Source organism: Serinus canaria, chromosome 3, assembly GCF_022539315.1.
Source record: "Serinus canaria isolate serCan28SL12 chromosome 3, serCan2020, whole genome shotgun sequence".
Taxonomy (NCBI): Eukaryota; Metazoa; Chordata; class Aves; order Passeriformes; family Fringillidae; genus Serinus; species Serinus canaria.
The window spans coordinates 109388288-109401760 of NC_066316.1; the positions used below are offsets into that span (position 1 = coordinate 109388288).

The 13473-nt window shown below is 45.2% G+C and overlaps 3 protein-coding genes across 3 annotated transcripts in view; all 3 read right to left on the bottom strand.

The window, feature by feature from the left end:
• The window catches only part of PKHD1 (PKHD1 ciliary IPT domain containing fibrocystin/polyductin), a 281842-nt gene that overhangs the window by 21400 nt on the left and 246969 nt on the right, over positions 1 to 13473 (bottom strand). The gene's annotated exons all lie outside the window — the stretch shown is intronic.
• LOC127059416 (taste receptor type 2 member 7-like) lies at positions 8182 to 10914 on the bottom strand. The gene has a single exon (XM_050972712.1). The coding sequence runs from the start codon at positions 9139 to 9141 to the stop codon at positions 8182 to 8184; it is 960 nt and encodes a 319-aa protein (XP_050828669.1). The 5' UTR covers positions 9142 to 10914.
• LOC103821043 (taste receptor type 2 member 9-like) lies at positions 11178 to 12863 on the bottom strand. Its single transcript, XM_050972713.1, is given in 2 exon segments — positions 11178 to 11616; positions 11618 to 12863. Coding segments are annotated over 2 exon segments (954 nt in total). The 5' UTR covers positions 12194 to 12863; the 3' UTR covers positions 11178 to 11238.

The window sequence follows — 13473 nt, forward strand, 5'->3', positions numbered from 1 at the left end:
CAGGGTGCAAACTCTCAGTGTCCCTAGGTCCCAGTCCGGGGCAGGTTTGAGTAGGTCCAAAACAGGAAAGGAGAAAGAGTCCAGGAAGAAATTTGGACTGTTTAGCTAAACTAACTGATGAGAAGAAGCAAAAAGCAAGAGCAAGCAGAAGCAAAGCAGAAGCAAGAACAAAGCGAAAAGCACGGCAAAAAGCAAAAGTAGCACTATGTTCTGTACTGTCTGTATGTCCTGCCGGCTGTGGGGGAGCAGCTGATTACAAACCAAAACAAAACATTCACTCTTCAGAGACAGTCTTGAAGGCACAGAGCATAATATCCAGCACAAACAACACACACAAATGGGGATACAAGCATCCTAACTTCACCCTAGGACATTCCACGCCTTATCTCCATATCGTCAACCCACTTCCACTCATCATGCATTTTATTCACATAAAACTTCTATTTGTTTTCCCAAAAATTACAAGCAATACCCATCATGACTTCATCACATCCCCACACCAGACCACTGAATCCAGGCCCCATACTACAGAGCTGCAGGATTCTCTACTTTCACTTCACTCACTCAAAACTCCATCTTTCACTTGCTCAGACCTTCGACACTTACACATTTCTTTCTATCTCATGTCTGTATGGTTTAATGTACAGACAATGGCAATAACATCTAACAAACAGTGATATTTGCATTTCATTCTCACCCCACAGTCAGATCTCCCTGAGGTACACATCGTGTCATTCCATCTCTTTGTATTGTACCTCCCTGATGTACACATAATGTTGTTCCATCTCTTTGTATTGTACCTCCCTGATGTACACATAATGTCGTTCCATCTCTTTGCATTATCCAACATCTGCAACTTGGTCCCTCAGTAAAGACAACCCCACAAATGGGTTTGTCTGTACTCGAGGAAGAATTGACCCACACGGTCTTCCCTAACAAACTTCTGACATGTACCACTGGGACTTTATCTCCATCTATTATATTCAGGGACTCAGACTGGGCAGGACCTGCTTGGTTGGTGGAACCTCGGGTGTTAACTAACCAGATAGCCTTTGCTAAATGCTGGTCCCAATTTTTGAAAGATCCCCCACCCAAAGCTTTCACTGGGTTTTTAGTAGTCCGTTGTACCTCTCTACATTTCCTGCAGCTGGTGCATGGTAGGGGATATGGTACACCCACTCAATGCCATGTTCCCTAGCCCAGGTGTTGATAAGGCTGTTCTTGAAATGAGTCCCATTGTCTGACTCAATCCTCTCAGGGGTACCATGCTGTGGCATTGTGTGTTTTTAGAATTGGTTATTCCTTTTGTAACTCAATAATGGTTCGGTCCTCGGTTCCCCCCATGTACTTCCCTCACAATGGTTTCTCCCTATTGGAGCTGCCCCCCCCCCCTCCCGCCTGTCATGGTAACCACCCCCCTTATCTCAAGAATTCTCTGTGTCAGTCACTCCTTAATTTGATGTATGATTTGCCCCTGGGGTTTTTTCCCTCCCCTGTGTGATCCCCAGTGGCTTAGCTGTAACCCACGCTCCTCCCTGAGTCCTTGCTATTGGAAAGCTTTGTGTCTCCTCCTATCACACCCACTCCCTTTAACAGCGCCGCCCCCCCCTCCCCCGCTCTGGACCCCCTTTGTCGCCTGTCCCTGAACCCACCAGGAAAGAAGATTAAAAGATCCTTGGTACTTATATAGGTGTCCCTCCTCCTTCCTTTGCTTCAGTACCTCGTGGTCAAGATCCGCCTGCGCCACCCACGCTGCAGACGGTACCCAGGGTTCTGGAGGGAATCTGGGAGTGGCACTTCCTGCGGATATCTTCAGCCAGGCCGGGAGCACCCTAGCCAGGCACCTGCACAGCCCCACGGCCGCAGGAGAGAGGCTACACCATGCCTCCAAAGGACCTGCTTTTCAAGGCCCAGGATGGTGTTTCGGGCAGTACCATGAGACACAGGCTAGGTCTCCAGCCATCCTGTGGTGGCTTCCACCATGATCAGCACATAGCGCTTGCCTTGGCGTGTCTGGGGCAGTGTGATGTAGTCAATCTGCCAGGCCTCCCCATACTTGTACTTGGACCACCACCCACCATACTGTAGGGGCCTCGCTTGGCTTGCTTGATGGCAGCACACGTCTCGCAGTCATGGATAACCTGAGAAATACTGTCCATGGTAAGATCCACCCCTCGGTCTCGTGCCCACTTATAGGTGGCATCTCTGCCCTGATGGCCTGAGGCATCATGGGCCCATCGATCTAGGAATAACTCTCCCTTGTGCTCCGAATCTAGGTCTGTCTTGGACACCCGTATCGTTGCAGCCTGGTCTACCTGCTCATTGTGTTGGTGCTCCTCATTGGCTCTACTCTTGGAGACATGGGCATCTACATGGCGGACCTTCACAGGTAGCTTCCTTACCCTGGTAGCGATGTCTTTCCACTCATCAGCAGACCAAACTGGTTTTCCTCTACGCTGCCAATTGGCCTCTTTCCACCTCTCCAGCCATCCCCACAGAGCATTGGCTACCACCCATGAATCAGTGTAAAAGTAGAGCCTTGGCCATTTCTCTCTCTCAGCAATGTCCAGGGACAGCTGAACAGCTTTGAGTTCAGCGAGTTGGCTTGATCCACCTTCTCCTTCGGTAGCTTGAGCGACCTGTCGTGTGGGGCTCCATACGGCTGCTTTCCACTTCTGGTTCATCCCTACAATGCGACAGGAACCGTCTGTGAAAAGAGCGTAGTGTGTTTCCTCTGGTGGCAGTTGATAATATGGAGGAGCCTCTTCAGCCCATGTCACTGGTTCTTGTTCTTCATCTGTGACACCAAAATTCTCACCTTCGGGCCAATTTATAATTACCTCCAAAATCCCAGGACAATTCAGTTTACCTATACAGGCACGTTGAGTGATAAGAGCAATCCACTTGCTCCATGTAGCACTAGTGGCGTGGTGCGTGGAAGGAACCTTGCCTTTGAACGTCTACCCCAGCAGCCAGGACACGGTGGAGGTTCTCTTTATATTCTTCTCCGCTCTTGGCACATTTAGTTTCTATACCAGAACAGGTAAATATTATCTAACCCAGAGGGTGAAAGTTTGCAGACTTCTGCCCCTTGGATGAAAAATTTATAGCAATTACTTGCCTCTTCAATGCTGTCTGTTTTGCACTAATCTCACCAGTAATTCCTGACAAGTCTGTAGCATTTGCTGTGCTCTGGATGTGCTCCACAGCTATGGGAGCAAGGGGTAGGGGAATTGCCAGGATGATGCCAAAGGGCAATGCCTGTGGCAGGCCAAAGTGCCTGGGAGAATGATTGACAGGTTGATTGCCAGAATGATTGACATCCTGGTCTGAGACATCTTAGCAACAGCCTATGGTGACTCAGGTCAGCTGATGAAGGGCTTTCTGGGGTGAATGACTGATTTAAGGTGGAAAATTTGTCTTTAAGAAGCACATGCTGGCCTGACTCACCCCACAGCTGCATGGCTCAGCATGGCTGGGAGATCTGGTGACTAGGAAGATGCTTCAAATGCCCAGTCTAGACCATTTTATAATACACACGAAGCCTGTACAATCCCCTCGTGGGCATAACCCAGCCAAGAGTTTATCACTGAGGCTCAGGAATACTTTTAAAACCAGCAACTATAATTTATGATCACAGTGGATGCTTTCACCCTCGCACACTGGCGTCACATCAGCAAACTTGGAGTAAACTAGGAGGAACGATTGTCACTTGTAGTGTAATTTCTGTTACCGTCTGCTCCTTCAGATGTGCAGAAGGTCCCAGAGGTGATGTCCAGGGTCAGGCAGTGCCAAAGGGTACAGGGCAGTACTGTGCGTGCTGCAGACAGAGAATTAAGAGTGTGCTTGCACAAAATGCTGTGCAGCACAGAGCATCTCTGCTGTCCACACAGTGGTGCATGTGGGATATAAATATGAGGAACATTTTGTTACATACCATCCCTGTCAGTTTTGGATATTTGTCTGTCATGCAAAAAGAGAGAAAAGGCAATTTTTAAAACCATCTGAGGGTCTGCACCAACTGCAGGGCTGATGTGCATATCTACACAGGCCTATGAGCATCCAAATCCTTCCTGAATCCAAATTCAGCCCCTTCTAGCACCATATGAGCTTTGCATGCTGTTTGTTGGTGCCCAGGTGTTGCCAGCTGCATGAACTACCTGCCTACCTGGGCTGGGCCACTGAATTGTGCTGATGAGTGCACCCACATGGAAATATTACATGTATCAATATGGAAATATTATTAAGATGCAAATATTAGGAATATTCTGCTGCTAAGTCTCGGTACCACTCACTGAGGTTGTAAAAGTTAGGAAACAGCTGCTTTCAAAGCAGCTGCTTCTGAATAGCAAATGCATATTTTGCATTAGATTTGGTTTGCAAGAGAAGGGCTTTACTCTTGATGCTATGAGACCTGCCAAGAATGGCAGAGAGACCCTCAGCCCACGTCTGCTGCCAGCCTCTCTGCAAAGTACCAGCTGTTGAAATTGTACCAAAGGGTCTTGCTAAGAGCAGGGCATATATATACTGATGAACAAACAAACAAACAAACAAACAAACAAACAAACAAACAAATATTTGCCCTTGGGAGCAAATACATAATAGAAGACAATAGGGTAGTTCAGTTGGAAGGGACCTACTGCTAGTCCTATGGCCTGGCCACTTCAGGTCTGACCAGAGTTTAAAGCATCTTCTGAAGGGCCAAATGCCTCTTAAACACCAGCAGCCATGGGGCATCAACCACCACTGTCAAACACAGGCTGTGTGGAGACCTTAGAGCACCTTTCAGTACCTGAAGAGAGCCTACAAGAGAGCTGGAGAGGGACTTTGGACAAAGGAATGGCCAAGGGGGAATTGCCTGGGTAGGTAGGATTAGATATACTAGGAATCAATTCTTGACTGTGAGGGTGTCGAGGCTCTGGCACAGGTTGCCCAGAGAAGCTGTGGCTGCCCCATCCCTGGAAATGTTCAAGGCCAAGTTGCGTGGGGATTTGAGCAAGCTGGTCTAGGGGGAAGATGTCCCTGTCCATGGCAGAAGGTATGGAATGAGATGATGTCCCTTCCAACTGAAACCATTCTGTGATTCTATGACATAGAAAGCCCATGTGATGAGATCCATCAATATGGAGCTGCTGGCTTTGCTCTGTGCTGGCAGCTAGAGCAGCATTGCACTCATGTGACAGAAATGCTCTATTACAGAAAAAAGGGATTTTTTCGTATATTGGATAGTGCTTCTGACAGAGATTCCTGAATCCTGAGCGCCTACAAAATCAGAGCCCTGCAGGAAGAGGAAAGGGTTTGTCTTCTCTAGGGCAAGATTTACACTTGGAATGTCCGTGTCTGGATCCAGGCAGTGCTGGGGCCCAGGGGCTCCCTGTGAGGGGAGGTTGGGGCTGCACCACACTGGACACACTGTGGTGTTTCTCAAGTGTTGGTGGCATCAGGGTTTTGACCAGACTGAGACACAACCCCTGACCCTGCAGATGGTCACCTGTGAACAGAGATGTGTGTGCTGTGCTCACCCTTGGTTTCTCTCCCAGAGCAGAGGTGGAGAGCAGGAACTACCGCAGGAAAGCTGCACTGAGAAAAATCCCCTTAGACCAGAGAGATGAAGAGTGGGAACTCAAGAAAGAAGAGCTTAAGAAAAATCCACCATGTTTTTGGAAGAAGTGTATGGCCCCCATTCCACAGAAAAATGGGGGGGAAAAGGGGAAGCAGTAGTGTGCCCTGTCTGGTGCTTCTGAGCATTTGCAATGCAGAGCAAAGGCGCTGGCAGACCTCAGGTGGATCTGCAGTGTGATATTTGGGTGAATGGAAGAAGCACAAGGCTACAAGAGTGCATCCTTAGAGATCCGCTCTCCTTAAGAGCTAGAAGTGCTTCAGTCTCTCTGTGTGTTTCTGTGTATCTGATCTCAGAAATAAAAACAACTAAAGAAAATATTTAAATTTACCAATACTGTAAATCACTGCAATGTTTAGAGTTACTGCAATGGCAGTTACACATATTGCCAGGGGAAAAAATAGTTTTGATCCTACCTGATTCACAAAAGCTTCTTGACTGTGGTTCTGCTTGCTCTGCTGACCTGCCTTTGCATCTTTGCTTCTGTCACTGAGTCAACCAGGAGGCTCTACATGAACTTGCAGCCTCTGGTGATGCCTGTCTCATTTCTTGGAAGTAGGATGTACTTGCATCTCCTGGATGAAGCTGAGATATTAATGTTGAACTTTCACTGGACACATGGGTCCAACAGCCTGAATCTTCCATTCCTGGCCCAGCAAAAGGGAAAATGTGCTCCTTCCTTGCTGCTTTCTGACAGCTGTGACTAGCGAGAGTATTGGAGCACTGCCTTTTTTTTAGCATTGTCCCCAGCCATTTTTATGTTTCTGCAAAAAGGAATGGTGTGCAACTGCTCCTGAGTTCTGCTTCTGCTCATCAACACTGTCCATGGCAAAAGATTTTTAACACTTTCATTTCTCAGTCATAAAATTTGCATTGTGACCCAGATCAGTTTTCCATACCATGCCAGCACTGGGCAGCCATTCCCATTGACTTCTGACATCTCTCCTGTGTCAGCTTCTCCAGGCTGGGCACATCCTGCATCTGTCCCTGTGGGCTGTGCTGGGTGGCTGTGCTGATGGACACCCTGTCCCCTCCAGTGCCAGCTGAGTGGGGCTGGTGCACAGGACAGGGATTGTGTGCTGGCTGTCACGTTCTCAGGGGTTTCATGGGGATGGAAGGAGGGATTCCTCTGTGTTCTCTGTGGCTGTGGTGTTTTGTGTGGTAATATCTGCGAGGTGCTGGATTTTCCTGCTGAGTCTGCGGTACGTGAGGTTGTGAGGGGTGGATGTTGCACTAGATTTAGGGAATGAGATGGATCTTCCAGCACTTTTTTGTGAAGGTGGTTGGGATTGTCATGTTAAAGGATGAAGTTCATGAGCAGCAGCAGGGGAAGAAGGGATGTGTGGCTGTTCCTGTCCTTTCAAGGCCTTTCACAGGGGAAATGTGTTCAGAAGAGCTGCTTACAATCTGCATCTGGACCTGAGCTGGTGGTAGAAGTGACCAGTTCAGGTTCTGCTCTGTTCTGCATGTTTCACCTGCTGTGGTGGGTTCACCGTAGGGAGCAGCCAGATGCCCACCCAGCTCTTCCTTCACTGTCACCCATAAATGCAGTGGAAAATAGGATGGAAACCTGGTGGATTGAGATATACAGTGAAATAACTCACCAGTTACTGTCACAGACAAAACAGACTGATGTGGAGAAAATGAATTTAATTTATTTACCTACTAAAAGTATAGTAGGATGATGAGAAATAAACTACAACCGATTGCCTCAGCCACCCTTTCATCTGAGGCTCAGCTTCTCTCCTTCATCCCCAGCTCCTGCACTCCTCCCCTACAGCAGCACAGGGGAAAGGAAAATGGAAGTGCAGTCAGTCCACAGTGAGTTGCCTTCTCCACTCCCTTTTCATGCTGTTTCCCTCATCCAGAACGAAACTCTGTGTGTTTCACTGAGTTGGAGTGCAGTGGGCAAAGCCAATCTCATCTCCAGGTCAGAGCAGGCCAGGAGAGCAGTCCCACAGAGCAGGCAATCCTGTCCTTGCAGGCAGTGGGGCACAGAGGACACGCAGGGCTGGAGTGGGGAGGGGGCTGTGCACCCTCTGAGCTCCCCGGGGCCGTTCCTGCCTTGTTCTTTGTGGCTCAGTGACCACCTCTGGGGAGTGACAGGGTTCAGTGTGTTCACACAGAGCTATCAGCCACTGCCAGGCAGTGATACAGCCCATGATATATGCCACTGCACAGGGCCACAGCAGAAGGAAAGGTAAACCAAAAGAGATGATAAACTCTGCAGTTAATTTCAGTTGTTTCAATTAGAAAATGCCAGAGCATTTGGTGGCCTGCATGCACTATTTTTTTGCCCTTTTACAACCAGCCTCTATACCAGGTCTCAATTACTTTGTTACTGACAATAATTAAAGAATTATCTACATGAAATTATAATTGAAAATATAATATGAAAGTCACATTAATTTAGTTCATAGTATTTGATATATTCTTAATATCAGTGATGAGAACATTTCTATCATCTACAATGCATGGAGAGTTGCACTAGAGATTAAACTACTTGTTTTCTATAATGAAATATTACCATTTTGTATGGGCTCCAGATTTTCTTACAGTTCCTAACTCATGCAAACTTTGCACCTTACACTTCTTTGTAAGGGAAGAATCTTTAGCAGTGCCTTTTCTAATTTGGGATTGCTGAAGATCAGAATAAGGGAGTGAAGACCCGGAAAAATGTACTGAAATACTTCAATAAGAAATGTCATATGATTTCCCTTCTTTGTGACATAAACCATATTTAAGACCAAACATACAAAGTTGATGCTGTACATCAGTAAGAAGGAGAAAATAGATTTCATGGCTCTGATGTGGGCATCCATGCTGAGGTCCTTCATGGAGTTTGTCTGCATTGTGCGCTTGTGTCTCCAGAGAGAAAAGAGAAGGAAAACAGCAGCAAAGATGACTACCATGAATGAAGCAGCATATTCAAAGCCAGCAAGAAAAAAAGAAGGGAAAAAATGTTTATCCATTTTGATATTTGCTGTCCCAAAATTTCCTCGTCCAGTGGAATTGTTGTTGCAGTGCGGTTTGTCAGCGATGTCATAGGCAACGATGCCAATAACCAAGGCTAAAATCCCTGATCCCAACAAGAGCAAGGGCACAATCCTGTCAATTTTTACTTTCAGGTAGATGAAGGACCTGTTGCTGAAATTGGCAATTTTTATACAATAAAAACCACAAAGAGAAGCAGAAAACCACAAGTTGCAATGATTAAAAAAGGCTTGAAAAAATACAGCTAGTTGAAGTATGGTGGGAACGTAAAGGTAATTGGGGTAAATAAAGGAAAGAAATTTATATACCCATGAGAAGCACAAATAGCAAAACCTGGAGCATCCCACCAGCAGCAAGATCTTCTCATTAGAGTTCAGGGTTTTCTTTTTCACCCAGGCAATGCAAAGCACACAAACAAGGAAGGCATTTATCCACAGGCCAGGAAATGCCTCCAGGGTGATGAAGGCCACAGTTATGGTTCCATATGAAGTGACATTGAATTGCTGTGGAGAGTGACAAGCTTCCATGGTGTGAGCTTGGGAGCAGAGCTGTGCTGGCCAAGGGGCTGTGGCAGCAGAGCCTGATGCAGGTCAGTGGCTGCTGTTGGTGGAGTGTCAGGGATGGCAAGAGGAGCTTTATAGAGCTGATGGTGCTGCTGGTGGGGATTTGGTGCCGCTGCTCTGGGCAGCAGGGCAGGTGCAGGGATGTAAATGTGCTGGGTATCCCCTTACCCGGGGCCAGTGTCACTCTTGACTATTTGAATGTTGGTTCAGGGGGGCTGTGCTGGGTGTCACAAACAGTGGAGATATTTTTTCTGTGGTGGAGAGTGTTGTGATTTTGATAGTGATCCCTGTTCGATCAGTGTCAGGCTTGAGGGTCTGGGTTCTTCTGTTCCTTTGTCACCTACTATGTCTGATTTAATTTTTGATTGCATTCATTTTTAAATGTTATTTCTTTTGTTATGTTTTTTACTTATGATGGGCAGACTATTGCCTTGAGGGAATTTTTGATTTCCTGATATTGCCTGTTCTCTGCTTAAGTCTTTGATGTGAGTTTCCTCCTCTTTTCCTGAATGAATAGAAAACACTCTGTGGGGTTGTTGGGTTTTTATTCCTAGTTTGTTTGTTTGCTTGCTTGCTTGCTTCTTTCTTCTTCTTTCAATATATTTTTGAATAGAAGTTATTTCTGTTACAACCTGTGTGTAGTTGAACTATCTGTGCTGGGACTGTGCAGGACCACACCATGGCTGAATTTTGGGCTCAGCTCTGCATGGGGAATCTGGCCCCTTGAAAACAAAATAATATAAAATCAGAGTCTCAAATACCAGGTATTCAATGCATGGAATGTGTGGATTGGTTCTTTAAAACACAGGGTCTGCTTTTAGCTCAAAGCCATCCCCTCCAGTGTCATTGAAGAAGGGGAGAGATTCACCAAGAGTTTGTACCGGCCGTCCTCTGTGGAGACTGTGTGGTCTTGGGAAAAGGAAATATTGGTGTGGTTAAGATGTTACTCTGGTTTAAAAGGTTTCTCTCATTTCATGAACAGGAGCAAATCTTCTTGAAGGTGGTAATATGAAAAATATACACCTGGCTCTGATCATGCAGTAAATTGTCCCTCTGAGTCAGCTGGTGAAAGAAATGAACCATTAGATTCTGTTCTGTTGATGTTGGAATTATTTAATATTTACATGACCTGCTGTAGATTGTTAATCTTGAACACCTGCCAGACCCTCCAGCCAGCCTCTTCTTCACTCTTACTCAGCAACAGGTCAAGAGGGAAAATAGAAGATGGAAAAGCTCATGGGTTGAGATAAGGACAGGGAGATCACACACCCATTACTGTCATGGAGAAAACAGACTCAAATTTCAAAAAATTAATTTAATTTATTGCTTTTTGAATATAGATTAGGATGTTGAGGAACAAGCACGAAAGTAGAGCACTGTCCCTTCCACCCTTCTTCATCACAGCACAAAATTCACTCTTTCATTCCCAGCTGCTCCACCTCCTCCCCAACATTGTTCGGGGTGACATTGAATAGGGGTTGCAGTCAGTCTATAAAAAGTTTTCTCTTCCACTCCTTCCTCTTCACGCTTTCTTCCCTGCTAGAGTGTGGACCCCATCCATGGTCTGCAGTCCTTCAGGATGAGATGTGTCCAATTTGGGAACTCCTCAGACTGCAGTTCTTCAAGGCAAAGCCACGACCCCCAGTGTTACAAGTGATAATATTGCAAAAAACAGAGACACAGCAGAAAGAAATATAAACCCAAACACAAATAAACCTGATGCTGAGTACAGTCATTTTTCAATCAGCAAATGCCCAAGCACTTGAGGAAGGTTTGCAGTACTCTTATTGCCTGTTTGCATCCAGCCCATGTATCAGACCTAAATGAATTTGTCATTGACAAGAATTGAACTCAAAGAAATACCAAAATGAAATGTTAGCAATAATCTAATTCATACTCATTTGACTGAGGAATTTGAAAGATTTATTCTTAACTTTGGTGCTAAAGAGAGAGCATCTGTATCATCTACACTGCCCAGAGAGTTGCATTAGAGATAAATTGATTTGTGTCTTGTAGTGAAATACAAAGACTTTGCGTAGGCTCCAGCTTTTATTACAGTTCCTACCTCATGCAATCCTTGCACTTGACACAGGATAGAATCCTTATCAGTGTCTTTTCCAGCTTAGGATTTCTGAAAATCAGAATAAGAGAATGAACGCCTGGAAAATCATACAGAAATAGTAAACTAAGAAATGCCACATAATTTTCTTTCTTTGTTGAATTAATTAGAGACAGGATCAAAAATATGAAGTTAATATAATACATCATAAAAAAGGAGTGAATAGATTTCATGGCTTTGATATGGGCATCCATGCTGAGGCTGTTCATGGAATTTTTCTGCATCTTGCATTTGTGTCTCCAGAGAGAAAAGAGAAGGAGAAGGGCAGAAAAGAGGACTGCTGTGAAAGATGTGATAATTCCAAAGCCATAGATAAAATATATCTGGAAAAAATTTTACATCCACTTTTCCTCTAACTTTTGAAAAATTTCCTTGCCTGGTGGAATTGCGGTTGATACTGAGCTGTGTAACAGCGATGTCATAGGCGATGATGCCGATAGCTAAGGCTGAAAGCAATGATGTCAACAAAAGGCAGGGCACAATCCTGTCTGGTTTTAGTTTCAGGTAGATGAAGAACCTGTTCCTGAAATTGGCAATTTTTATACAATAAAAAACACAAAGAGAGGCTGAGACCCACAAATTGGAACAATTAAAAAAGGCTTGAAAACATACAATTAGTTGGAATGTGGGTTGAACATAAAGGTAATTGGGATAAGTTATTGAAAGGGAGCAATATACCCTTGAGAAGCACAAATAGCAAAACCTGGAGCATCCCAGCAGGAGCAAGATCTTCTCATTAGAGTTCAGGGTTTTCTTTTTCACCCAGGCAATGCAACGAACACAAATGAGGAAGGCATTTATCCACAGGCCAGGAAATGCCTCCAGGGTGACGAAGGCCACAGTTATGGCTCCATAAGAAGTGACATTGGATTGCTATGGAGGGTGACAAGCTTCCATGGTGTGAGCTGAGGAGCAGAGCTGTGCTGGCCAAGGGTGCTGTGGCAGCAGAGCCTGAGGCAGGTCTGTGGCTGCTGTTGGTGGAGTGTCAGGGATGGCAAGAAGAGCTTTATAGAGCTGCTGCTGCTGTTGCTGGAGGGGATTTGGTGCTGCTGCTCTGGGCAGCAGGGCAGGTGCAGGGATGTAAATGTGCTGGGTATCCCCTTACCTGGGGCCAGTGTCACTCTTGACTATTTGAATGTTGGTTAAGGGGGCTGTGCTGGGTGACACAAACAGCGGAGATATTTTTCCTGTGGTGGAGAGTGTTTTGATTTTGATACTGATCCCTGTTTGATCAGTGTCAGGCTTCAGGATCTTGTTTTTTCTGTCCCTTGGAAACCTTCAATAAAGAAGTCAGTTTTGGATGTGTTCATTGAAAACTATTCTTTATTTTGTCATTTTTTGATATTGATGGTGGGCAGAGCATTGCCTTAAAGGAATTTTAATTTCCTGATATTCCTGTTGTCTGCCTTATGCATTGATGTTTGTTTCCTCTCTGTTTTTGCTGATAGAAGAAAAACATAGTAGAGGATGGGGAATTTCTTTTCTTATCTTTCCTTCCTTCTTCCCATATGTTTTTGAGGTGTATGGAAGTTATTTCTATTACAACAGGAATGTGAATATTAAATTTCTGTGCTGGGACTGATCTAGTACAGGGATATTAAATGAAAATTTTAATTAGTTAAAATAAATTGCAACACAATACCATGGTTGGGACCTGGCTTCAACTCTTTGTGGGGAATATTTCACCTTAGAAAAATAATGCTATAAAATCAGAGTGTCCAATGCTGGATTTTCAAGCTTGAATATATTAATCAGATGCTTCACACACAGGTGTTTTCTGCTGGTTCAAATCCACCCCCTCCAGTACATTTTGAGAAGGGGAAGGGTTGTCCAACACTTTGTATCTCTCACCCATGTGCATATTTTGGATGCCCTTGTGCATCTCAAACGGCCCAAGACTCCTGTTTTTGTGCATCTGGTTGGACACACAGCTGTATTAGGATCTGAGTCCCGTCACACAGATAATAAATTGGTACCATCTGTGCTTTTTCAGGCAGAGCTGCTTTCCTCTCCAGAATCTCTTTCTCCCTTTATGACATGGGGAATCCCAGATGATTAGCCTTAGTTAGCTAGCTAGTTAGGTGAATGGCTGCCTAAGTTCTGGCCCATTCCATTACAGCTGTGTATCAACTCTAATGCACAATGTTTATGTCCTTAACAACTGGAGAGGAATGCTC

Coding starts and splice junctions, on each gene's coding strand:
- LOC127059416 (XM_050972712.1), bottom strand. CDS start 9,141: ATGGAAGCTTGTCACTCTCCACAGCAATTCAATGTCACTTCATATGGA.